At 36.8% G+C, this 24,384-nt stretch overlaps 2 protein-coding genes and 2 long non-coding RNA genes across 5 annotated transcripts in view; all 4 read right to left on the bottom strand.

The window, feature by feature from the left end:
* Window positions 1-2,556: 2,556 nt before the first annotated feature.
* On the bottom strand, window positions 2,557-13,215 carry LOC307154355 (monocyte to macrophage differentiation factor 2). Of its 2 annotated transcripts, none has more exons than XM_079864241.1 (7): window positions 12,992-13,215; window positions 10,554-10,635; window positions 7,185-7,345; window positions 6,874-6,948; window positions 3,709-3,810; window positions 3,536-3,605; window positions 2,557-3,452 (listed from the first exon to the last, which is right to left on the bottom strand). In XM_079864241.1, exons 1-7 carry the CDS (start codon window positions 13,003-13,005, stop codon window positions 3,249-3,251), a joined length of 708 nt encoding a protein of 235 aa, XP_079720367.1. In that variant the 5' UTR covers window positions 13,006-13,215; the 3' UTR covers window positions 2,557-3,248. The 2 variants fall into 2 exon arrangements, with proteins under 2 accessions (XP_079720367.1, XP_079720368.1); XM_079864242.1 differs by lacking the exon at window positions 12,992-13,215 and adding an exon at window positions 11,226-11,273.
* Window positions 13,216-13,412: 197 nt separating this feature from the next.
* LOC307149844 lies at window positions 13,413-15,372 on the bottom strand. The gene is made up of 5 exons (XR_013819626.1): window positions 15,246-15,372; window positions 14,869-15,073; window positions 14,435-14,572; window positions 13,843-13,899; window positions 13,413-13,631 (listed from the first exon to the last, which is right to left on the bottom strand). It is a non-coding gene; the product is annotated as an uncharacterized lncRNA (long non-coding RNA).
* Window positions 15,373-17,658: 2,286 nt separating this feature from the next.
* On the bottom strand, window positions 17,659-19,313 carry LOC307150332. Its single transcript, XR_013819684.1, has 3 exons — window positions 19,239-19,313; window positions 18,767-18,885; window positions 17,659-17,928 (listed from the first exon to the last, which is right to left on the bottom strand). It is a non-coding gene; the product is annotated as an uncharacterized lncRNA (long non-coding RNA).
* Window positions 19,314-19,495: 182 nt separating this feature from the next.
* Window positions 19,496-24,384, bottom strand: part of LOC307150328 (interferon-induced protein 44-like) — a 37,053-nt gene continuing 32,164 nt past the window's right edge. The window contains exons 4-7 of the mRNA XM_079857451.1: window positions 20,631-20,777; window positions 20,355-20,532; window positions 19,977-20,077; window positions 19,496-19,893 (exon numbers count right to left, since the gene is read on the bottom strand). Coding sequence (XP_079713577.1) covers window positions 19,720-19,893; window positions 19,977-20,077; window positions 20,355-20,532; window positions 20,631-20,777 — 600 coding nt within the window. The 3' untranslated portion in view covers window positions 19,496-19,719. The remainder of the gene's footprint in view (window positions 19,894-19,976; window positions 20,078-20,354; window positions 20,533-20,630; window positions 20,778-24,384) is intronic.

The following is a 24,384-nucleotide window of genomic DNA, read 5'->3' as shown; positions in this document are numbered from 1 at the left end:
CATAATACAATAAATATCAGTTCTTTTAAGATGTAAAACAATAACAAATGCACATTTTGGGAAAAATTCTGTTGAGTTTTAAGAGTCATTTAAGAGTTTAACGTTATTGTAAAGGCCATACAAATTTAAATACTTGTTTAATAGACTTTAGTTTATTAGTTGGAGAAATAAAAACTACAGACTGTTAGTGTGTAAGCGTCCCCATGTTTAATTTTACTTGACAATCTGTGGTTGATCCCTGATCACCTATTAGCCCTGATCAACATGACAATATTACAATGTTCAATTTATTTTCAACATTAAAATGTTATTAAAATATGAATTGGCTAAGGGAGCACAACAAAAATGGAATGCTTTAGAAATTGTGATTACCAGCCAGCGATTTAGCAACCCTGAGAGGAAAAGCTTTGGCTGATCAGTCCAATGGAAAAGATGGCTAATTTACAAACCTTGACCATTGGTAATCAGATGTTGAAGCTGAGACGGTACTAAAAACCATATAATCACAAAAGTGTGCTAAATGTGTATTATAATTCATCCAAAAATGAAATTTCTGCCATTATTTACACCCTCATGTTGTTCCGAACCTCTATGATTTTCTTTCTTGCATAGAACAATAAAATGAGGAACCTTTTTATGGTATTTTATTGTTGCAGTTTTATTATTTATGAAGTCGGAACAGCCCAAGTTTAGACTGGAAAATCTATAGAAGAAAGACAAAAACATACGAGTTTGGAACTAAGGCTCTGTTTACACCTGATATTAAGATGTGTTTTGGTAGATCAGAACACAAGTGGACAACACTAAATACAGGTGTAAACGGGGTCTAAAAAGTTTTGAGCTTGTCCACTTTCGACCACTTCAAGAGGTAGTCAAAAACGCATTTGACCGGATTGTTTTGTAGTGTAAACGTTCATGTGGTCCAATGTGGTCGAACAGATTGATCAGATCGCAAGACCACCTACTGACCTAATGCGCTAGCCAGACGGGATTTAAACTTTGTCAGCTAAAGACCCAAGTTTGGTTTGAAGACGAAAAACATACCAAGCACAATGTTCTCTCACCATTCTTGATTTCTAACACACACTCACAGCGTTCAACATGCTCTTGCGGCAGTCAGAGCAGAAATGAAAGCTGCTGCTCTCCGTATGTTTTTCTGTCATCTCCGGGGGCGTTCATATGTAAATTACGCAAGCGTATTTTGTCCATTAGATCGAAAGATCTGAAAAAACCCATACATTTACATTTATCCACCCATAGATCCTCCCCTCGAAGAAATCCGGACAGAAGTGGTTGAAAGTGGACAAAAGAGACAGGTCCCTCGTCTTCTTGTTCAAATCAACCAAAAATGTCTTAACGCCAGGTGTAAACAGGGCCTAAATAATGACAGAATTTTCAGTTTTTGGGTAACTGTTCCCTTATTGAGTTCAAAGAGATCAAAATAATCTGAGGTGAACCTGACTAAAAATCAGTGTAATTTTTACTCCTGTTCATGAAACCTTTAAATTATGAAGGCAAATAGCTGGCGATTTTCAGTGTATCTGTGTTTCATATCCTGTTAAGCACTCATACAAAATGATTTGTAATATAATACCTTCAACAGCTGAAAGTTTAAATAAATAATTAAATAAATAAAATAAAACATTTAAAATTTCTGATTTTCATTGGAATTGAGTGCAGTAAAATGGACAAAAGCCTTTAAAGTGCCCCTATTATGCTATTTTAAAGGTTACTAATTTAGTTTTTGGGGTCTCCTTCAATAGATTTACATGCATCCAAAATCAGACGTAATTTTCAGACGGCCCAGTCTGTTGTGATTGGTCAACAGCTTACAGAACATGTCGCAAACGAAACGCCTATTACTGAATTTCAGCATTGTAGGCTTCCTCAGCGCTTGCATAAACAGTGATACGAACGATGTAACAATGCCGTATCAATTCCAGCGTGAGTCCTTATCCTTTTGTGTACAGTAAGTGCATGCAAAGTGGGTTCGCAGCGCTGAAAACAGCATCGACACGTCGACAACACGAACCAAACTCTTCCAGGCCTCAGCTACAACTACAGTGTTTAAGGGCGGGTCAGACGTTGTTCGCGAGCAACCAATGAAGACCATAGGGTGGCATTATGCAAATGTGTTACATTGTTACACATGTAAACGGAAGTGAGACTGGAATCGCAGACGACTCGTTTCGGCAGTTCAGAATCAAACCTTTCTTAAAGGAGACATTAATTTTTATTTGATCTTTAAAACTTTGCAGACCTTTTACATTTGCAAACAGCTCACACTGCATGAAAGGTATTATTGGGAAAAGCATATAGGGGCACTTTAAAACCCCATGCAAGTCTCAATATAGAGAACGAAACAGTGAGCTGTGACCTAACTCCTAAATTTTGTTGTTGTTGCTGAAACCCTATTGTAGTCGAGTTGATTAAATAATTTAATATTATTTAAAATATTAAATAATACATTTTTGAATTATATTTTAGTAAATCAAACTAAGCATATTTTAAATCTGAAAGAAAAATTTAAAACACAATCATAATGTGGTATGAGTCGAAAAACCCTAAACTTATCCTTTAAGCCATGAAATCTTTAAGCAAATCTTTCCCTGGACATTGTCATCAAGCACTTGTGGCATTTTCCAAAGACATTACACATCCAAAAATGCAACAGACTTGCACTAGACTAGAAGCATGGAGAATCGATACTGTGTACAGTAATACAAAATGTACTCATATTTCTGACAGAAATAAGAATATCTCCCCACTGGCAGTGGCAGAATTGGCAGAATAATCTTACATCAATTTAAAAAAACACTACAGAAATACCTTTAAACTGTAGTCAAGTAATTACTATCCAGGATGAGTGTTTTTACAAATATCTGGCAGTGATTTTACATTTGCTCAGTATATACCTTTTAAAAAATTGTAAACCATCATGTAATACGTCCATAGATTTTTCCAGAAATGTTCATGTTCTGGATCCTTTATCAGTCTCAGGATTGCACACGGCTTCAGGTCCAAAATGACCCCTGCTGTCTGTAGTCTCACAAAGGCTAGTTGTAATTTCTGTGCTAGTTAAAGACCTATTAATAAGTGACAAGAGTTACATCAGTCAAACTGTTCGCTAGCAAAAACACAAGAGAAAAAAACAAACAATATTGTTTATGTTTTAGTAGAATTTTAGCACTTTAGTGGCAAATATATATTAATTATATGATTTGTGGTTAGGTGTATGCATAGGTGTGTCACCGGGCCGTACTGGTTGGTTGATTTAGAGGTGTGTACAGGTACTTCCAGATGGCATAGTAATGGATGCTTGCTCCCATTGCAACAAAGAGATGCCATATAGCGTGAGCAAAGGGCACTATTCCATCACTTTTAAAGAACACAATGCCCAACACATAACACCCGCCACCAACCAGCAGCTCACACAGACCTGACCTGTCTGCCTATAAGGAAAACAGACAGACATTTCATTTAATTCTAATTAGTCTGGCATGACATTTTCAACTGAAAGCATTCATTTTCTTACCATAGAGAGGATGACAAGGGCGGGAAAAACACCCATTGCTATGTAACAAATCAGCTCTACAACTTTAAACCTGAAACACAAAGGACAAAAGAAACACATGTAGCACAGAAAACGCACCAAAGTGAAAATGTAAGTAGAAATAAACACTTGTCATTTGTCAAACACGTGCTCACCTTTCATGGAAAAAGAATACATAGGCAGTTCCTACAGTGGCCATCACCCAGACAACCCAACGCATGTGGGCAGCCCATGGACCAAGCTCCCGCAGCGTCAGCCTGCCATAAAGCCATTACATCCTTAATTAATGGTGCTTCGGACACCAGCTATCTGTGAAAGTCTCACAGTTTGATTCCCAGGGAATATAAGCACTAATTGTTAATTCAGAATGCACTGTAAATCCATTTGGATAAAATAAATGTAAAAGTACAATTGAGATTCATAACTCAAGGCTATGCAGCTGGGTCACAAATAGGAAAACAACTATACTCAAAGCACTGAAAAGACTAATTCAACATCTGACTTCTTTGTAACTGATCAAAACAAGTACATTATTTTAATTACTACAACTAAACATGTCTGTTGAATAAAATGTGAATTGGACTGAGAATTGTTTTCAGTTGTATCAGTTTAACATACTTCAGAAAATGATCACTATTTCTCCGAATACTTATTTGACTTGAAATTAAATAACAAAATATTGCAAGTTTAAAGTTGGCATGAAATGGAAGTTGTGACCTTCTTTACCCTTGTGCATTAATAAGCCTTGGACGCCCAACACCCTGTCGCCGGTTTTTGGTTTGTTCCTCCTCGTAACACTGTTGGTAAATTCTCACCACTGCTGACCGGGAGCAACCCACAAGCCTTGCCATTTCAGAGATACTCTGACCCAGTCACCTTGCCATTACAATTTCGACCTTGTCAAAGACGCTCTGGGGCCGTATTCACAAAGAATTTTAAGGCTAAAAGTAGCTCCTAACTGGCGAATTTAGGAGCAACTCCTAAAAATAATGGGCGTGTCACTCGTAACTTTAGGACTCCTAATTTTTTTGACTAAGAGTAATTCACGAAGCATTTTAGCCCTAAAAGTAGCACCTAAGTCTGGGACAGCTTAAAAGAATTCGAGAGGACTCCTAACTCACTAAGACCTATTCACAAACCGCTTTTTGTGGCATTTCATGTTGCGATGTTTTGAAATGCGTATGCGGCGGCTACAGGAGCTTCCAATCGTGAGGGAACAATTTTGCATTGTAGGCATAACTAGGGATGCAATAACGCCACCAACAACAACCAAAACTAGGCTACTCATTGCATGTAAACTAATTGTAACGTTTCATTGTGAATCAAATTAAAATGTTCTTCTCTTTGCAAACGTAGGCAGAGGCAATATAGTGACAGATTAATTCAATAATGTTGCAAAGATATTGCATCAATCCATATGTTTCATTAGGCTATAGGCTATTTGTTTAGCCTTACTCTTTATTCATTTAGGCTATTTATTCAGTTATTCATCATCTTCCGTCCTTCGCACTACTTGTGTAGCGCACGCATTCTCAGACCTGTCACCTGTCACTCATCATCGTAGGGGAGGTGTTAGGAATCATTCCCGCGTTACAATCATCAGCCAATCAAGGTGGTCACTTCAGTCAAGCTCGTGCATGAGTAATGACGTCATCCATAGCAACGAAGACTCACTCTTAGTTTAGGAGTTGTCATTTTTCTTTACTAAGAGTAGGTCTGAAAGGCGTTGTGAATAACTTTTAAGAGAAAACTCCTAGCTAAAATATTTTAGTGCGATTTAGGAGTACTCCTAGTGGTAAGATAAAATGCTTAATTTTGAATACGGCCCCAGATCTTTATTCCTGCTCATTTCTCCTGCCTCCAACACGTTAATTACAGGAACTGATTGTTTGCTTACTATCTAATCAACCCAGACCTTAGTATGTAGTCTTATTAGAAGATGAGCAACAATATTCTCTTCATCTGGTCATAATGTTTTGGCTCATCAGTGTATATCAGAGTGAAACAGCTTCTTGAACAAGAAAATGTAGGTCCAGTAAATTCGCACCAGAAAACATGTCATCAGAGAAGATAAATCATATAATTTATAATAAATACTGGAATATTCCATAAAAAGATAAGAATAGATTTTTTGTGACTTTAAGCAACACATCCTTTTATAGAACTAATGGTGCTCCAAAATAAAGAACATTTTTCTGTGTTAACAGAATCTATGGCACCATCAGTATTTCTGCTAAAAACGGATTCACACATCTTAGTGGAAACAAACTTAAAAGGATTGGCACATTTGAACCCTTGGTCTTCATGGCCACATTCGCACAGCAACAGAATACAGATGTCAGGCCCTGTTTACACCTGATATTAAGATGCGTTTTGGTCGATTGGAACATAAGTGGACAACGCTAAATACAGGTGTAAATGGGGTCTAAAAATTTTTGAGCTTGTCCACTTTCGACCACTTCCAGAGGTAGTTGAAAACTCATTTGACCAGATTGCTTTCATAATGTGTAGACGCTCAAGTGGTCGAATGTGTTCGAACAGCCGCAAAAGGTGGTCTTGCGCATGGTCTTGCGGCTGTCAGAGCAGAAACGAAAGCTACCTACTGCTCTACGTATGTTTTTCTGTTTTCCATGCTCATGTTCATATGTAAATTGTGTGAGCTAATTTCGTTCATAACATCGAAAGATCTGAAAAGGTCCATACATTTACCCGCCTATAGACCCTCCCCTCAAAGATATCAGGACAGAAGTGGTTGAAAGTGGGCAAAAGAGATGTATTCAAATACCAGGTGTAAACAGGAATGTGTCTCCCTCGTCTACTTGTGATCCGATTGACCAAAACACACCTTAATACCAGGTGTAAACAAGTGGTTAATACCACTTAATACCAGGTCCTCAGTCCTGTATTTGAGTCCTTAATACAGTTACGTTCACACACAGTGATTTACAGGAGTGACAACCGCATTCTACAACCCGTGCTGTGTGAATACAACCGGACTGGAGAACTACTCAGTCAAGTCACAGTCCAAGAGAGCCGCTCTGCACTGCACAAACGGGTATCTACTGTATGTTGCAGGTTTTCATGTGTGGTTTCGGTAACTTACAGCGACAGAGATATGAGCTTGTAACAAACGGTACTCATGCCTGTAAGTAAAAGCGGTTGACAATCCCAAAAACTGATAGTGTGATAACTACCAACCTGCACTTCTAACTGTGTCAATTTATGAAAGCCAAACACAAAGCCATTAATCCCTAATGCAGACTTAAAACTAATTTCTTAAATTGATGCATAAACAACATTCACTCTGTACATGAGCTCACCATGGTGTGTAGGATGCGGCAATGAAGAAATAGATCACCATCCTGTCGCACATGTGGAAACAGTGTTCAACCGATCTAAAAAGTAAAGTAAAATATCACTTCTCAAGCACAAGTGTAAATAAATATTAAGATAGATTATCAGTTAGGCCTAAAAGATTCTTCCAGCTACTCTAGCTTTAGTTCACAAAATGAAAACAAAATCACTTGCAACTCGCTAGATTAACATTCATGTTCAAGTGTCTGAATTCCCAGTACACAAACTGAACAATGTACTGATCAAAAAGCTGATTTAGCTCATTTGAAAGTCTTACCGGAGATGACTCTTTTTCCAGGAGACAGTATGGAAAACTGTGGATATGATGAAAAGACTTGATAGTCCCGCCCCATAAAGCCATGCTGAAATCTCCTCCCAGTGGTCATCAGATAAGAGGTACAACAAGATCCCACCCACAATACTGGGAATAATCCAGAGCTGAGAATAAAATATAATCACTGATTATTTAAATAGAACAATATGTGCAGACTGTAGACTATAGGAAATAATTTCAAAACAAATGTATGGCATTTATTTATTGTATATATGTATATACTCATGAGCAAGTATGGACCTCTTGGACCTCTCCTCTTCTCCATCACTGGGACTCATTATACATGCACATGGTTTCTCCTATCATTGCTGATGACACACAGATATTCTTTTCATTTCAACCAAACCGTCCCATGGCAGCTGCATGGATCTCAGACTCCCTGGCGAATTGATGAAAGAACATTACCTACAACTCAACTTAGCGAAGACAGAGCTTCTTGTCTTCCCAGCCACCCTGTCAGTACAGCACAACTTTATTATCCAGCTAAGTTCAACAACAATAATCACATCAAGTTAGGCCAGGAATCTTGGGGTAATCTTTGATGACCAGCTGACCTTCAAAGACCACATTGCTACTACAGCATTATCATGTAAGTTTGCACAGAGCAACACCAGGAAGATCAGGCTTTTCCTAACTGAGCATGCAACACAACTTCTCACCCAGGGCCTGTCATTTCTAGGCTGGACTACTGCAATGCTCTTCTGGCTGGAATTCCAACATGTGCAATCAAACCCCTACAAATGATCCAGAATGCAGCTGCTCAACTGGTTTTTAACAAGTCCACGTCACACCATTGTTTATCTCTCTGCACTGGCTTCCGGTTGTGGCTCGCATCAAGTTCACAACATTGGTGCTTTCCTACAGGACGGTCACAGGCTCCGCACCCTCCAACCTCCACTCTCTCTTACGAGTGACGTGCCCTCAAGGAGCTTCCGGTCTGTAAGTGAACATTGCATGGTACCATTACAGAGAAGCACACTCAGCACAGTGAACAAAATCAATCTCAAGAAAGTTTTTGTTCACTGTTCCTTGCTATTCATTTAAAAGCCACATTTCTAGCATCTGTAAAACATTTTTCCATCTTAAAAATATATATAAATTACGACATATGTTCTCAATGACAAAGCAGTAAATTTAGTTCTGTGTTCATGGCCTCAAGGCTAGATTATTGTAATGGTCTACTGGGTGGTTGCCCTGCACACTTAATAAACAAACTCTGGTCCAAAATGGACTAGAGTTCTTACTAGAACCAAGAAGTATGACCATATTAGCCCGGTTCTGTCAACAATGCATTGGCTGGCTCCCTATTAAACACTGCATACATTTTAAAATCTTGCTAATTACTTACAAAGCACTAAATGGTTTAGCTCCTCAGTACTTTAGTGAGCTCTTAACGCATTAGAGTCCTTCATGTCTATTGCGATCTCAAAATTATGGCCAGCTGATAATACCTTCAATATCAAAATCAATGGCAGGAGTTAGATCTTTTTCTTATTTAGCAACCAAACTCTGGAATAGTCTTCCTAACATTGTTCGGGAAGCAGACACACTCTGTCAGTTTAAATCTAGACTAAAGACCCATCTCTGTAAACCTGGCATAACACATTATCAATTTCTATTCTATTTCTATTCAAATTAGTTAAAAGATTTTTAAGCTGCATAAATTAGGTAAACCCAAAACAGGAACATTTTCTATAACACCCGATGTACTTGTTACATCGTAAGAATGGCATTTACCCAAATATTAGTCTGTTTGTCTCATCCTTATCCCAAAGTTACCGTAGTCAGCTGGATCCGGTCCATATCCAGATCAGATGGTGGACCTGCACCTAGACACGACCAAAACGCAGCCCTGAATGTCAGCAGAGACCGTGTCTACTAGACAATCCCCTGTGAAGGCCTCATCGACATGACAGCCATCGGCACAGATCCTCGGCAAAGACCACAAGAACCAGACAGGTCCTCCGCACAGACCCTATGGCCAGCTTTGGCTCCATATTGGCGTGATGAATCCGATCTTCAAGCAAAAGGAACGGGATGAATATTTGAATGCTACCGACCCCGATCTGAATTCTGACTTGTGATGCAGCCTGAATCATAATCACACCGTGTTCGTTAATTGGCCAGAGGAGAACTGGCCCCCCGACTGAGCCTGGTTTCTCCCAAGTTTTTTTCTCCATTCTGTCACCTAATGGAGTTTGGGTTCCTTGCCACTGTCCCCTATGGCTTGTTTAGCTGGGGACACTTAATATTCAACAATATTTTTGATCTGACTGTACTGACGCTGTTGGATGAGAACTGAACTGAGCTGGACGATAACATAATTTTTTGCAGAACTGCTTTATAGATTAAATTAACTAATTTATTAATTGATGATCTTTACAACGGAACTGAATCAACACTGAACTGACTTCAGCAGAACAACAACCAAAATGCATTATTTTCCTGTTATCACTTTAAAGCTGCTATGAACAATCTATATTGTATAAAGGGCTATATAAATAAAAGTGACTTGACTTCACTTGACAGCCAAATCCCTGACAAGAATTGACAAGAATTGTCAAAAAACAGCTGAAAACTCATCTCTTCCATGAGCACTTCACGACTTCACCCTCCCTCACATCCCCCATTCCTGGCTGGGATAGGAAATATTTAAGATTGAGGAGTTGAGGTGGTGAAGGGATGCTGGAAAACTGTCATGGGATAGAGGTAGGTCGGCTATATATATATGCCTCCTCTTGTGCTAATTAGGTTGATTATCTGAATGTGCTCCATCTGAACTTTGTAAATAAAACATAATTTAAAGGTGCAGTAAGTGATTTCTGAAAAAACGCTGTTGATATTTGAAATCACCAAAACAAGCACGCCCCTACACTCTCAGAAAAAAAGGTACAAAAGCTGTAACTGGGACAGTACCCTTCAAAAGGGTTCTAATATTTAGGTACCAATATGTACATGTTTGGTACCAATATGTACCTTTGAGGGACTTAAATGCACTCTTTAGGTACAAAGGTGTACCTTTTGAAAAGGTACCGCCACAGTGACAGCTTTTGTACCTTTTTTTCTGAGAGTGTACCCAAAAGATTCACACCCCTTTATTCTCCACCCCTAAATTCACAAACACACTGCAACACAGGCACCTCCCCCATCATGAGTGTCCGCCCCTTACTCCTGATTAGCTGCAAGTGTGTTTTGGTGCTCGGTCCGTTCCACTTCCAACAGTGTTTCTCAGAAATCGATTACTGCACTACTACAGGCATTCCTTAATCCCAAACTATTCTATCTTATTCTTATTCTAAACACACAACTCACCGCATGTGTGGCACAGTTAGCAGCGTGTTCATATTCTGTTGGCTGATATCTCTTATTAGATGGTACACGATTGTTCATAAATCTAAAAGCAAAAAGAAAGAGTTAGAAAATGCAGGATCAGGTAAAGCTAATTACTTATAAACTGAAAAACAAATGCATAACATACTATTACCTACCTGCTTACCTAAAGCTACGGTAATTATGCTCTTGACATTTGAGTTTGAATGTTGTTTAATAAAGTTAATTCTTTTAAACTGGTGGTTTCTACAAAATGTTTTTTAAATTAATAAACAATTCCGTAACTCAGCATACTGTTACTGTTATAGTCAGTAAAATATACCATAAATGTCACCACACATTTCACTTACTCCTATACAGACTTGTTGTACAGAATGAAAAAATAAATGTGCCCTTTTCAATGAAATTTCAATACAAATTTGCCTCAATGAACTCCTAATTACTGCTTATTAATAGTTATTGGGTATGATTAATGGATGTAGAATATGGTTATGCAGAATAAGGCATTAATATATGCTTTAGAAGTACTAATAAACAGCCAATATTCTAGTAATATCATAGCCTCATGCTAATGACCCTAAACAAAAGTGTTACCATTTTTTGATCAAATGCATTATTGCATTGTTTTATTATAATTTCTGATGAGTTAATCACCATATAGGTCAAATTATCATGTGACTGATAATAACTTTTGCAGTTGGCTGGCAGTGGATGGTAACCATGGAGAACCACAGCAGAGGAGTCTTTCATCCTTACACACATCCCTGCACAGTGCTGATGTCACTGTTGGCATGGAAACATGAGACTGTGACGGAAAAGGAATGAGGCTGTGTGTGGTTTCTTTTCTTCTTCTTTTGTACCACAGTGACACTTTGAATTCAAGACCACTAGTTTACGTTATAGTTTTGCTGCCAAATAGAGAAACTTAGAAATGTGATGCAGAGAAAGACATTATGTGCCAATTCAGTAGTAATTTGGCATAAATTACAGCACATTACTTGGAAGGATGATATGAGTATTACATAATTTTCCTAAATGTTTATGTTCAGAGGAGTTAAATTCAAAAAAGAGAATGATGGAGCAGATATTTGTTAGAACAAAAAGCAATAAGAACAGGTTTGTTTGACCACACAGCAGCCTCATGACGATTAATAAAGACTTAAATAAGCAATATGAAATCAGGTCAAACAAAACTGATTTGACTTGCTAAGTTATGGTCGTGGTTGTAGCTATGGTTGTTTCTTAATGACCACATCTAGTTCAAGGCATATAACCCACATCTGTCCTAATTTCTATTGTTAGTAACCCAAATAGCATGGCCTAAATTTGTTCTAGTATTCATTACAATGGTCAACACTTACTAAAACTCATGCACGTACCCCACAAAAAAAGAAATCCTGTTGATAATCTCTTACAGTGATGTTGGCTCATTATTTTGTTTAAAACACTGAAGAAACTATTGTAACAAAACATGTAATTTTCATAAAAGGATCCAAATATATACTATATTTTAAAAATGCCATTGACACAGTCATGGTCCTCTGCCGTTTATGCCACAGTGAAATTTTAGACAAAAGTTTCTGATATATTAATAATATTTCTAAAAAGAAAATACTATTTGGACTACTTTTTTTCAAGAATTTCAGCCTTTTAATTGTTTTCTTGTTTATAATTTCTGGAGAGTGATACTGTAAGCCCCATAAAATAAAATAACATTAATTTAAGAAATTAAGACATTTAAATGTTCCTGGTATTATTTAATCATTTCATAGATTTTGGAGGGAAATGAAAGTTACGTCATGAAGCCATAAACAATATTAATAGAGCCTAACTACTTGAAACCATACGGTAAGAGCCAGTCCAGCATCACTCAAAATGTGTTCTCTCTTCCCATTAGCACTTGCTATCAGCACATCCTCACGAAGCACGGACAATAAACCGAACAGATCCAGATGTCAACTGTTCGTACACGGCAATGAATCCCCGAGAGCTCAATCTTACATGCTCCCGGTTTACGTTTACAGTCAAATCTGAAAAATGATCACAGTTCTACGCAAATATAGTATTAAAACACCGTCTTTTTCTACCACTCCCATAAACATCAGTCAGGCAGCACGCAAATCTGTCCAGGGAGAATCGAACCCTCGTTTAGGAAATACCGTCATTAACAGTAACGTTACAACGTAACTTTCAAGAATCGACATGCACAGGTTTAAAGATAAACATTTATATTACCCACGTAAACGAGTAACGTTTAGCTTTTCTTTGTGGTGCGTGGGTGTCACATCACAAAAGACAGTTAGACAGAAAAACGACAGCATTGACAATACCCTCCTCTCTCTATTCAGAACAGTCGCTAATTTAATCATATTTCTTTATTTTCCTTCATCTCCAGCGTCACCACATTTAACATTACTCACCTTATAAGTTTCATTTAAACGTGTGAAATCCAACAGTTGCGCGAGTCTAGATAAAAACGTCGTAGATTCAGTTCAGAGCTCGTCACTCAGCGACACGAATGTATTAACGACCTCTCTCCGAAACATCATTCGGGTGTTGAACTACACGAGGCGATCATTATGAGCAATAATCCGGAAGTAGAGTAGAGAGCATGTAACGGTCTCAGGAACCCGGTCTTCCTGCAGTCAGAGAGTGGATCACTATAGGATGGTGGTTTATTCGATGTATTGTCCATCAGATCACTCAAGATATTGGACGTATGCCATATTAGGTTCAAACATTTCTGTTTTAAAAGGCTTCATGACGGCATCAGACCTCAATTGATCCTTTTTATTATGTGTCCTAAACTTGAGCTTATAGAAACTGCTTTTTTTTTTTATTATAGAAACTAAACTGATACAAAGGGGTTAAAAAGGGAAAGAAAAAAAGTCGAGGTTGTTTACACACTTTTATTTAAACGCATCCAAACATGTAATTTGAAATGCATAATTGTACATTTAGGGTTTCAAAAATGCATTAATTTCCACAGTGACATCCACGCATAAACAGGAGATCGGATTCCAAACTGTATGCTGCCAGATGATTTCTTGGTCTTCACACCTGCAAATAACAAAAAGTAGGATATAAAGCTGCATCATATCCAAGCGTACACTGAGCTGGCCATGTCTTGCAGCCTCAACCAGTCCAGAGAGATGTGTAGTAGTATGGAGTTAAACTGCTCAGGGAGAGTTTACAATCAGACCCATTAACCATAGATCAGTCAAACTATTTCACCAAGAAAAAAAAAAAAAAAAAAAAAAAAAAGTCTCACCTCACAACACCACGTTCTTGCAGTCAGGAGCTTCAACATTCTAACCATCAGTGAAAGCTGATGGGAAAAACAAAGCAATCTCAGTAGCGGAAAAGCCATGTTGGCAAACCAACACAACTTACAAAAGTAAGAGTTCCCACACTTTGACCAATAGATTTATGACTTTTGTAGCCATGCGCTTACCAGATATAGATTTAACTTATAGGATTGTGGCTTATTGCCAAAAATATTAGGTCCCAATCTTTTCAAGTTATAGAACCATAATGGTAAAATCACTTTAAATTATTTTAACAAGGGATCTCAAACTGACTTTGAAAGGTCTTTAAAAGCAAGTTACTCGCAGAATAGCATCTTGCCCACCAAACATTCACTACAAAAGGCATAAAAAAAAAAAAAGATTAAAAAAAAAACTAGAGCATGAATGTGGGAACCCTAAAATTAGTCACATGCAAGAGCCTCAGACTAGATTGTATAATCAGCTGCTGAATACAGCGTTCATACGAGGTGTCAGAAATGAATTGAAGTCATCAGCGGCTCAACAATTTATTCAAAAACGGTGTATACAGGAGTCCATTGTCTAAGGTTCACTTACCACCATCTCTAGATCACATTCATGGCGTTTTAGAATCAATGCATCAAGCACAGATGTTCTACTCGTTCAAACGCCAATGGCGAACATCATCCAAGGCCACATGTTTCTGTTCTCCCAAAATTATTCAGACTGGAGACTCTACAAATCACAAAAAGATTTGGGGGTTTAATATAATTTACACAGTTTCTTGCAGAATAGAATCCTTCACACTAAACCTTGACTACAAATGCATAAAAAAACACTAGTGCATAAACGTGGGAAACCTAAAATAAGTCACTTATTAGGCTAAGCAAGAGCCTCAGACTAGATTGTATAATCAGCTGCTGAATACAGCGTTCATACGAGGTGTCAGAAAAGAAATAGAAGTCATCAGTGGCTCAACAATAATTGCAAAAACATTGCATATCAGAATCCATTGTCTAAGGTTCACTTACCGCCATCTCTTGATCGCATTCATCGCGATTTAGAATCGATGCATCAAGTGCAGATGTTCTCGTTCAAACGCCAACGGCGAACCTCATGCAAGGCCACGTGTTTCTGTTCCCCCAACATGATTCAGACTGAAGACTCTACAACCGGGAAACAGATAGGTTCATATGCGGTTCCCGTGTAAACCCACTAAAACCTCCAAACGAAAACCTGGAGGGAGATTTAGGTGTGTAAATGTAAATTGCACGCAATAAAGTCATTCGAAACGTTGATAGTGTCACTCCAATCATAACTGCAGATAAAGATGAGTCTTAAGCTAATATCGTAATCTTACGCAACATTGGGGTTCAGAAAAGAAAAGAAAAGAAAAGCCAATACTTACACGCTTACAAACACAAAGCGGGTTTCTGAAAAACCGCACATGTTGCACCGCAGCGTCTTGATCACACAAAAGTTGTTTGAGAAAAGAGACAGGACGAGTGTTGTACCACGGCTTTTATAATCGCTCTTCTTTGTGACATCCACCAGCGCATTCAAGTGTTTAAAGCTCACCCCTGCACTCTGCTGGTTGGTCAAGCCCCTGCCCCTTTTGTCTCAAAATATTGTGCCCCTCTCTGATAAATGTAATGTAAATATAAATGTAAATAATAATACATATTAAAATAAATATTATAATAAATACACTTATACACCTTTGCCACTAACAATAATAATAGCAATTAGAAAAGTATAACTCAATTTCAGCCGCATTCTGAGTCTGACAATGTTATTCGTTTTTATCCAAGGCAAGGCCATAGCAAGTGTTATTAGCTTGGGGAAATACATCTAGTGAAAGGAAATTTTAAGTCCATGTCCAGCCCTAAATTGTAAGGAATATCTTTGATTTCATAGTACACTTTACAATAAAGTTCATTCGTTTATTATTCATATTGACTAACATTAACTAATCATGAGCAAAACATTTGTTAGGCTACTGTAGGCCTATTTGTTAATCTTAGTTAATAATAATACAACTTTTAATTGTTTGTTCATGTTATGTCACAGTCAGTGCATTAACTAATGTTAACAAATACAACTTTTGATTTTAATAATGTTTTAGTAAATGCTGAAATTAATATTAACTAAGATTAATAAATGGTGTAGAAGTGCAGTTAATTATTAGTGTTAATTGCATGCAGTTAATTATTCATGTTAACAAATTTAACTAATGAAACCTTATTGTAAAGTGTTACTGATTTCATGATAGCTAACGCTTTAATGAATACATACATAAAATGTATAACATCAACATAACTAAACATGAATTCCTCATAATTACCTACTTGATTCTTTGTTTTGTTTGGTAAAGTAAATAATATTTAGTAATATTATCATCATTTCCCTATTTTTGTTTGATGTGTTATGAATTCTAATTGTATTAACATCTTTTCATTGGTAATGAAGAGAGGCTCTCTGACCGACTGCTGCTCTCCATCGAGCGAGATATTCCAAATAATTGTGAGGAAGTCATTAAAATATATAAACACAACAGACAGACGGGTACTGCTTTAAATACAGGTGATTTATTTAAAATTATTTAAATGTTTCCCTTTCTGGTCCGTCCACCCCTGCCCCGGAGGAGGTCTGTGCGCGCCACTGCTACCAATCACAATTACACAGAAGAAGAAGACTATACAAAATAAGCAGTTGCCAACAACTAATTTTTATTTTCAAGTAGCAGGTAGAGATTTTACATCTTGCTCGAAAACCATGGAATACACAATTACACAAAAACACAATTTTACTATTGTCAAATGTTGGCTATTACCTATACCATGTTGTAAATGGAATGTCTTGTAGAAGTAAAATGTTACACACCATCACCATCTACACAGGCACAACGATAGTTATATATGTTTGTTTGTGTGTGTGTGTGTGTGTGTGTGTGTGTGTACTGTGCATATATGAGTAAATGGTAGGCTATATATGAAATTAAATAATGTGCTGATTCTTAAGATAATACACATTTGATCATTTAACATTCATTCAACTACACTGTAAGAAAAGATACACCATATCTACTCAATAAAAATGAGGCAACAGATTACAAGCAATATTATTAATTAAATTTCACAAGGTTTGGAATTGAGTAAATATTAATTAAATGAGACCCTTAATAGTTATCCATTTAATATGAGTAGATTTGAATAGATTAATTATATAAATTAATTAAAACCTAAACAAAAATATTGAGTTGATTTGAAAAAGATAAACTCCCTAATGTGTAAATAGTACTAATAAAAATTAATTTAATTCTACATATCATAATTGAGTAATTATCATCTACATTAATCTGTACATTGATTTGAATTTAATAAATGCAATGAATTAAATCTAAATACTCATTTCTTATGAATAATATGGCCCAGAAAGTACAGAACTTAAATACTCAAATAAGAATTTTATTAACAATTAACTTTTGTTCTTTCAACACACTGTAGCACATCATTGTACACTGCAACCAGTCTCATTTCAAGTCAGAAGTTGGATCTTGCATTTCAAACCAGACATTTGAAAAGGACAGAATGCTGACTTCAACTATTTAAAAATAAAAAGAGCAATAAAGATTTTTAAGAAAAATACTTCATAATGGCATGTGCCAAAACATAAATTATAAAAGTGCATAAAAGTTCATTTGTACTTTGTCAAATGTGCAATTCTCAAGCTCTGTAGAAGATGGACATTGTGTAGCACAAAAGTCTGCACTGCAATACAGTCTCATTTCAAGCCTGAAGTTTGCTCTTGAGGGACTGGACTTTGTTTGAAAGCTTTGAATCATCCAGTTTCAAGAAAAGTTTTTGGAACACCTCAAAGGTGTACTTCAGCTGTCTGGGATAATCGACATTCAGCGAGTAGGTCAAGCCAAGGAGGACAGAGCAAGCCCTTGCAATATCTCCAAGTCCTGTGATGACTTCCATGCCTTCTATGACGATCCCAATGTTCTTTGGGCTGTTGCTTGTAGAAGGCTTTGGGGTCACAGTAATGGCCATTATGACCTGTTCAAGTTCCTCCAAGTTCTCAGTGTCCTGCAACAAGAAATTGTTATTGTATTAGTATAAAACTGTCAGAAATATATTGCAAGCATATCACATTATTAGAAAATTCATTATTGTTTTCATAGCTTATAAATCTATTTTATTAGATTTTATTTTCTCACAGGCCTTGGTGTCAAATTATTCTTTGTTTTGTTTTCTTCTCTATTTTGATGTTTTTGTACAGGGTTCATGCAGGTTACAATAAGTCAAATTTAAGACCTTTTTAAAGACATTTTAAGACCATAAAGATGTAAATTTAAGACCTACACGATGCATTACCAAAAAATATTCAGATGAAAGAAATTCTGAAAAAATCATCATTAATTTAATTTACAGATAAAGCAATCACATTAACCTTCCACACCCAACAACGTGTCAAATGGCCAAAACCTTAGGCCCAAAATGAAAATAGGCTTTAACAAAATTTCAAAACGTACTAATACTACACAATGAAATCAAATCACCAAATAACAAATAAAATTAGAATCAAAATGTACTTTTTGCAAATCAGATATGAAACAGTATTCTGTTACTAAAATGTTTTCAGAAACTTTTAGTATACGGTTTAGCTGTAAAATGAGAGAGTTTGTGCCATGTTAAGCGTCCTCCCCTCCTGCTAAAGTTACGTTAGCTAACTAACTTAAGTGCTAGCCGCTATGGACGGACATTACCACACTAAAATTAACAGATTTATGCATGAAAATAAATAAAATTGCAGCTCTAAAATGTAACACTGTTAATAGACTGACTTCACGTGGATTTAGCTAAGTTACCTTCACAGTTGCAAGTTGCAACAAAACAGTGAAACAACACAGAGAAGTTACGTTACCTGCCTCGGGAAGACGAGCTCCACACACGGGAAGTAAAGCCAACGGAAGTGCATCAAGTGCCGTCTGAAATATAAGATGCTCTTCCAGCGATAACCCCAAATATGTCTCTTTATGGAACCTTAAAATTAAACACAATGTACTTATTTACGCAATTTCATAAAAACATACTGAGGATATGATATTAACACGCAAAGGACCTAGGAACCATGATAGTGGAAATGCTAACCCACATCCTTCAAAATAAAAGTTTGACTTCGATACATAAGAATTCTTCCAAAATGTATAATGCTGTGCTCATATTATAGCGCAACAAAATCACACTGCTACATTAATATATAGCCTTCCAACAGAAGCCAACTTTGTGTTGCTGCTGAGTCTCTTTTTCTGTGATAACTCATTTTATATTGTAATATAGCACTAACGTTACATGCATTCTTCTTACTAGCCCAGTGATAAAAGAAGTTTTCTTACCTTAGTCAACCAGTTAAATTTAGCAAGATGAGCAATGTGGAAGAAGACGAACATTCACTGTCTGTAGCTCTTCAAATGTCTTGTGGCCAGGTAGCCTGCTGCATTTTTTTTTAAAAAAGGCGCACTTTGACAGGAAGTGCTTTTCATTTAAAATTTACCTGATTGCATTGATTTGAATTCACTCAATATTCTCTCAATTTGGGATTAGATAAATATAATGCTTAAGTTTTATTTAACTACAATGGGTAGATTTTATTCCAAACATTTTTATTTGAAATTTAATTAAATATTTGCCTCAAAATCAAAAACACAATTAAATTGAATACATTTTAACCAAAAACATTAATTCAAATCTGCATGACCACAGAATCATTTCTTACAGTGTAAAAAAACTGTTTTTTCCCCTAAAAATCCTGTATATTTTTACAGTTAAAATGCTCTGTCCATGCATGTTACAACATTCTCTGGTCTTGTGAATTTCTCATACGTTTGAAGCACCCCTTCTCAGTCTTGCATTAGCAGAACGCACAATCTGATCAAATGCCTTGAGAATCAAAACATCAACATCATCATCTGTGTCAATCTCATCATGGTAGTTCTTCACTGGAAAGATACTGGTCATTGGCACACCCACTTCGTTTGTGCAGATCTCCATCTGGACAGGAGCAGAATGCAAAATTGTTTATAAAACTACCGAACTATAGAACATGTAACATGCATAGATGTTTAAATGAATACCCTCTCTTTGATCTTCTTGCTAGTGTAGATCTTCTTTAGATCCTCTTTGACCAGCGGACATGCTTCATCCACTTTGGTCATAACAATCACTTGAGGAATCCCTACAGTGAGAAACAAAGTCTAAATTATTTTAATCTGAATGATTTTATATATTCCTGTGTTTTCAGATTATCTCACTTTGTAAAAAAAAAAAAAAAAACCGCAAATGGCAAATGTTAATTTTTTATTGGTTAACTTAGAGTACCTTTATATTGATGAAATGGAGATCAAATATTCATATATGCACATTATGCTAAATAGTTTCTCATAGGGAATGTAGACTCTTTTATACAGTGTTGTGATAAAAAAAATGACGATAAAAATCATACAACGTTTTACCGTTATCACTGATTGTCTGGCGGATGATCCTCAGCTTCTCAATAAATATCTTATTCTCTGCAGAGAGATGTATTGTATTTGCATCAATGACGTAAACCAGGCAGAAAGCTTGATCCGACACTGAAGGGGATTCATTGTAATGTCCATCGTCGCTAGAGAGTGGATTATCCTCGCTGAACTAGTTTTGTTAAATAAAGACAAAATATAAAAATGTTAGAGATATTGCACACATTTAAATGTTAATTTTAAATGAAATTAATATCTTTATATACTTACTTTATAACCCTCCCTCACATAGCCATATATGGTTTTGACAATGTCATTTGGTTGACACTCAGATATTTTTTTAGGATCTAAGCCCATTACATCACAGATTTCAAAAGGCAAATCTCCATCTGCATTTCTGATGTGGTATGCGGTCAGCTATAAACAAAGACCAAGAATATGGCACCATAAATATTTGTAAATATCACACACATTGCCAAAATATTTTCAGTGCTTTTGATTTTAAACAGATGTCTAGATCCATTAGTAATTTTTCCTTATAGCATATTGTAACCTGCGTCGCGGCGACAATACAACCCTCACTTACAAATAGCGAAATATGCAAATGAGCGTGAAGTGCACCGCTTCAAAATTTGGACCAGTGACCAGAAGACCAGAATCGCTCAAGAGACTGCGTTAACAGCAAGGGGAGAAAGAATTTATGACAAGCACTCGTTGCGTTAGAAAATTTGGAATGATGTATTAAGGAATTAAATGATAAAGCAGTGAAATTTTTAAACATCACATCACACAGGGGGGAAAGAAAAAAAAAATATATATATAATGACCAGGAGAACAGCAAAGATTTGCTGTGGAACAAATAAATGTAACCTTAATATAAACCCTAATTTATATTTCCCTATTTAGTTTATAATTATTATTGTTTCTCTCCTTTTTTATTACCTATTTAGTTTCAAGCTAATACATTTAATTGACCCTTATTCTATTAATATATGTATATAATTTATTTGTTTACCTATTTATTCAATTTGTTTCTAATTGGCTTATTTAAGGTTAAGTAAACGTTTTAAATTCAAATGCAATCCTTCCAAATGATAACCCTATAAGAATACCCTTTTTACTCTCGTTCTCCAAGAAAAATAAATAAAAATATAAAATCAAAATGAAATAAAATGAAATACAATAGAATTTGAAAGAAAAAATAACAGTAGAGAAAATAAAATACAGGTCAAAATTTACTGCTTAATTAGCAGTCTCAAATTCAATACAATTCAGATTCCTCTTTTTATATGTAGCCTATATAATTTATATACACACTAATTCTCAGTTCCAGTTCGAATGCCGCTCTCACGAGATCCTTCTTCCGCAATGTATCTCGGATCAACACAGTTCAATTCAGATGTGTGCACAATCATACCACTCCGTTCGTTCCTTGATTCACAAGCTCGGTCCTTCCTTATATGGGCATTGGGCAAATGGCTCGCCAGTTCCCGCTCGCAACGGTTTTTTTTCCGATGTGAAGCAAGCAGGGACAATTCACATACAATTCTTCTTCAAAATCGTCCGGTGTCCAGGAAATGTGCAGCATCCGACAAGAGAACTCAATTCTCGGCTATGAAGGGCAAAAATCCCGACTTTGGATATGTACTCTCTTCGTAGCAGTCAATAACACGTTCACTCGTAACGTTTAACGAATGAAACTCAATCCGCACTGTAAATGACCGCAAAAATATATATGTGTGTGTGTCCCTTTTAAACGTGGTGTGTGCGCGCACGCACGCTCTCTACGTAACGTAAGCTGTAACTCAGGAAGAAGAGAGAGGTGCGGACGAGGAGCACAGTGTGGTTCTCACGTGGTTTTTACAAAAGTTTGAAATATATATTGTAAAAAGGTGGATGCACTTTACGTTTTGGTTCTTTTAGTACCCTTTGGCAAGCGGAGCGAGGTATGTGTCTTTATTGTGTGTTTGCATGTTGTATTTTAAAGTAATATATAATTTCGTATGGCACGTGTTATTTGTCGAGCTCTTTTGGTTCATTTCTCATGTATGTAATAATTTATTTGCCTTTTGGGTATCTGTAAATGTGTATTTGTTTAAGTAATCTGTCATTTGTACATACGTTTTTTATTTATGAGTATATTGTTTCTTTATGTAGTTTCACGGTGCTACAACACAACGTTTATCGAAGTCACGGTTAATGGCGCTCAAAGCGAGCGGAATAAAGAAGATTAAGCACCCGTCGAAACTCTCTGTCTCGTTTGTCGACGCCGAGGGGCTGCTACAGTGAAACTCGACGCTTATCGGGACTCTGCATCGCTTCGCTGCTGCCCTGTTCGAGAGAGTTCATCACAACGCCGCACGAGGATCAGCACGGCGCTGCGGACGTCTGCGCAGTCACAGCGGATCGTGACGTCATTATAACTGCTTAAAGGGAAAGATCGCAAGGTGGTAGCAAGGCACCGTTTAACATTACAGATGAGATTGAGACTGTGAGTTAAATCGTATTCCCACGTGAGCTGCATCCATTCATTGGAACTCTGTAAGTTGACATGTTCAAATGGAAAGGAGAATTTTTTTTGAACTATTAAATTGAAGGATAAAACTACAAGAGACATTTAAATTGAATAAGTCAAATCACAAGAAAATATTCAAGTTTACTTGATTATTTAAAGACTATAAAAACTTGTGTGTTAAATTTGAACGTTGATTGTTGAAGATTTATCTTGGACATTTAAAAGGTCATACACAAAGAGTATAGTTAACTTTATTACTGTTTGTAAACACTGAAATTTCTGATCTATTACAAGGGAAATATTTAAATGTTAAAAGTGTTTACAGTTATGCATTTGTGTTGATTCTCGTTGCTAATATTTTGAGTGCTTACATTTTAGAGGTCTGATGGAAATGGTATCACTTATAGCTTAAGTTGCCCAGTTTAAAGAAGCAAACAACTTTAAAGAGGCCATGGAAAACCCACCTGAAAAGGAAGTTGAATCAGTCGAGGAGATGCCACTTCCAGCTGAAGAAATAAGTAACCCACCAGTGCAACAGATCAGAGCAAGCTCACGTGAAAGAAGCTTAACAGAGAAAGGTCGCGAGATGCATGAGCTCGAAGCAAAGAAACAGGAAAGGTCCTTCCATAAGACATATGAGTCCTGGAAGCAGGCTTCAAGAGAGGCTAGATCAAATTTGAAAACATTCTGTACACGTGAAGACCTGGAGCAAATACAGCAGGACATTCAAGGCAGACATGATTCAGTCTATCAGCGTTATGAACCGATTCTGCGTAACCACACTACTACTCCAGACATTGTTAAACGTATGGATGCCTGCGCTGCACTAACTGCAGAGATCACTGATCTTGTCAGTAAACGACTGGAAACATTTAATGAAAGTTACAACGAAGAACTTGTGAAGGAAAGAGTAAGGCAGGTGCTGAATAAGGATGAATATGGATCCGTCTTTGGATGTACAGTAACAAACACAGTCGTTTCAGAGTCATCACTGGGATCCGATAACCAATCAAAGACTTCTAAAGTCTCAAGTAAGCGTGCTGATGCACAGGCAGAATTTGCAGCGAAACTAGAACAAGCTAAAGCTTTACAAGAAATTCACAATCAACAAGCTAAGCTTGATAAGATGGAGCATGACTGGAAGCTTTGTGAATCGAGAATGTTAGCGGAGATAAAGCAGAAGGAGGCTGAAATGCAGTTAAGGCTAGTTGAGGAAAAGAAGCGGCTACAACAGCTACAAGTTGACAAAGAAGTTAAAGTAGCAGCAGCTCGTGTCAAAGTGTATAACGATTTGGAAGGCAACCTTCATTGCTGTGAAGATGACGAAGGCCCTAGCATTCACACTGGCTGCCAAAGGACAGAGCTTACATCTCAACTGAACCCGGAAGCACAGTTGTTCCTACCTCAGCAAGCATCATGTGAAGGATATAAAGTTACAACACCTCAGGAAACTGCAAATCTAGCTCAAGCAATAGCAAACTCACTAAGCACACATCGGCTGCCAGTTCC

Source organism: Squalius cephalus (genome assembly GCF_949319135.1).
Source record: "Squalius cephalus genome assembly, chromosome: 2".
NCBI classification, from domain to species: domain Eukaryota; kingdom Metazoa; phylum Chordata; class Actinopteri; order Cypriniformes; family Leuciscidae; genus Squalius; species Squalius cephalus.
The sequence above is the reverse complement of the archived record's forward strand: the minus strand, read 5'-3'. Positions and strand labels throughout refer to the sequence as shown.

Bases quoted from the DNA above. Each gene is read 5' to 3' on its own strand.
- LOC307154355 (XM_079864241.1), bottom strand. The intron at 6,949-7,184 runs GTAAGACTTTCA...TTTACTTTTTAG, and splicing joins TGGAAAAAGAGTCATCTCCG to ATCGGTTGAACACTGTTTCC. The intron at 3,453-3,535 runs GTAAGAAAATGA...TTTTCCTTATAG, and splicing joins CCCTTGTCATCCTCTCTATG to GCAGACAGGTCAGGTCTGTG.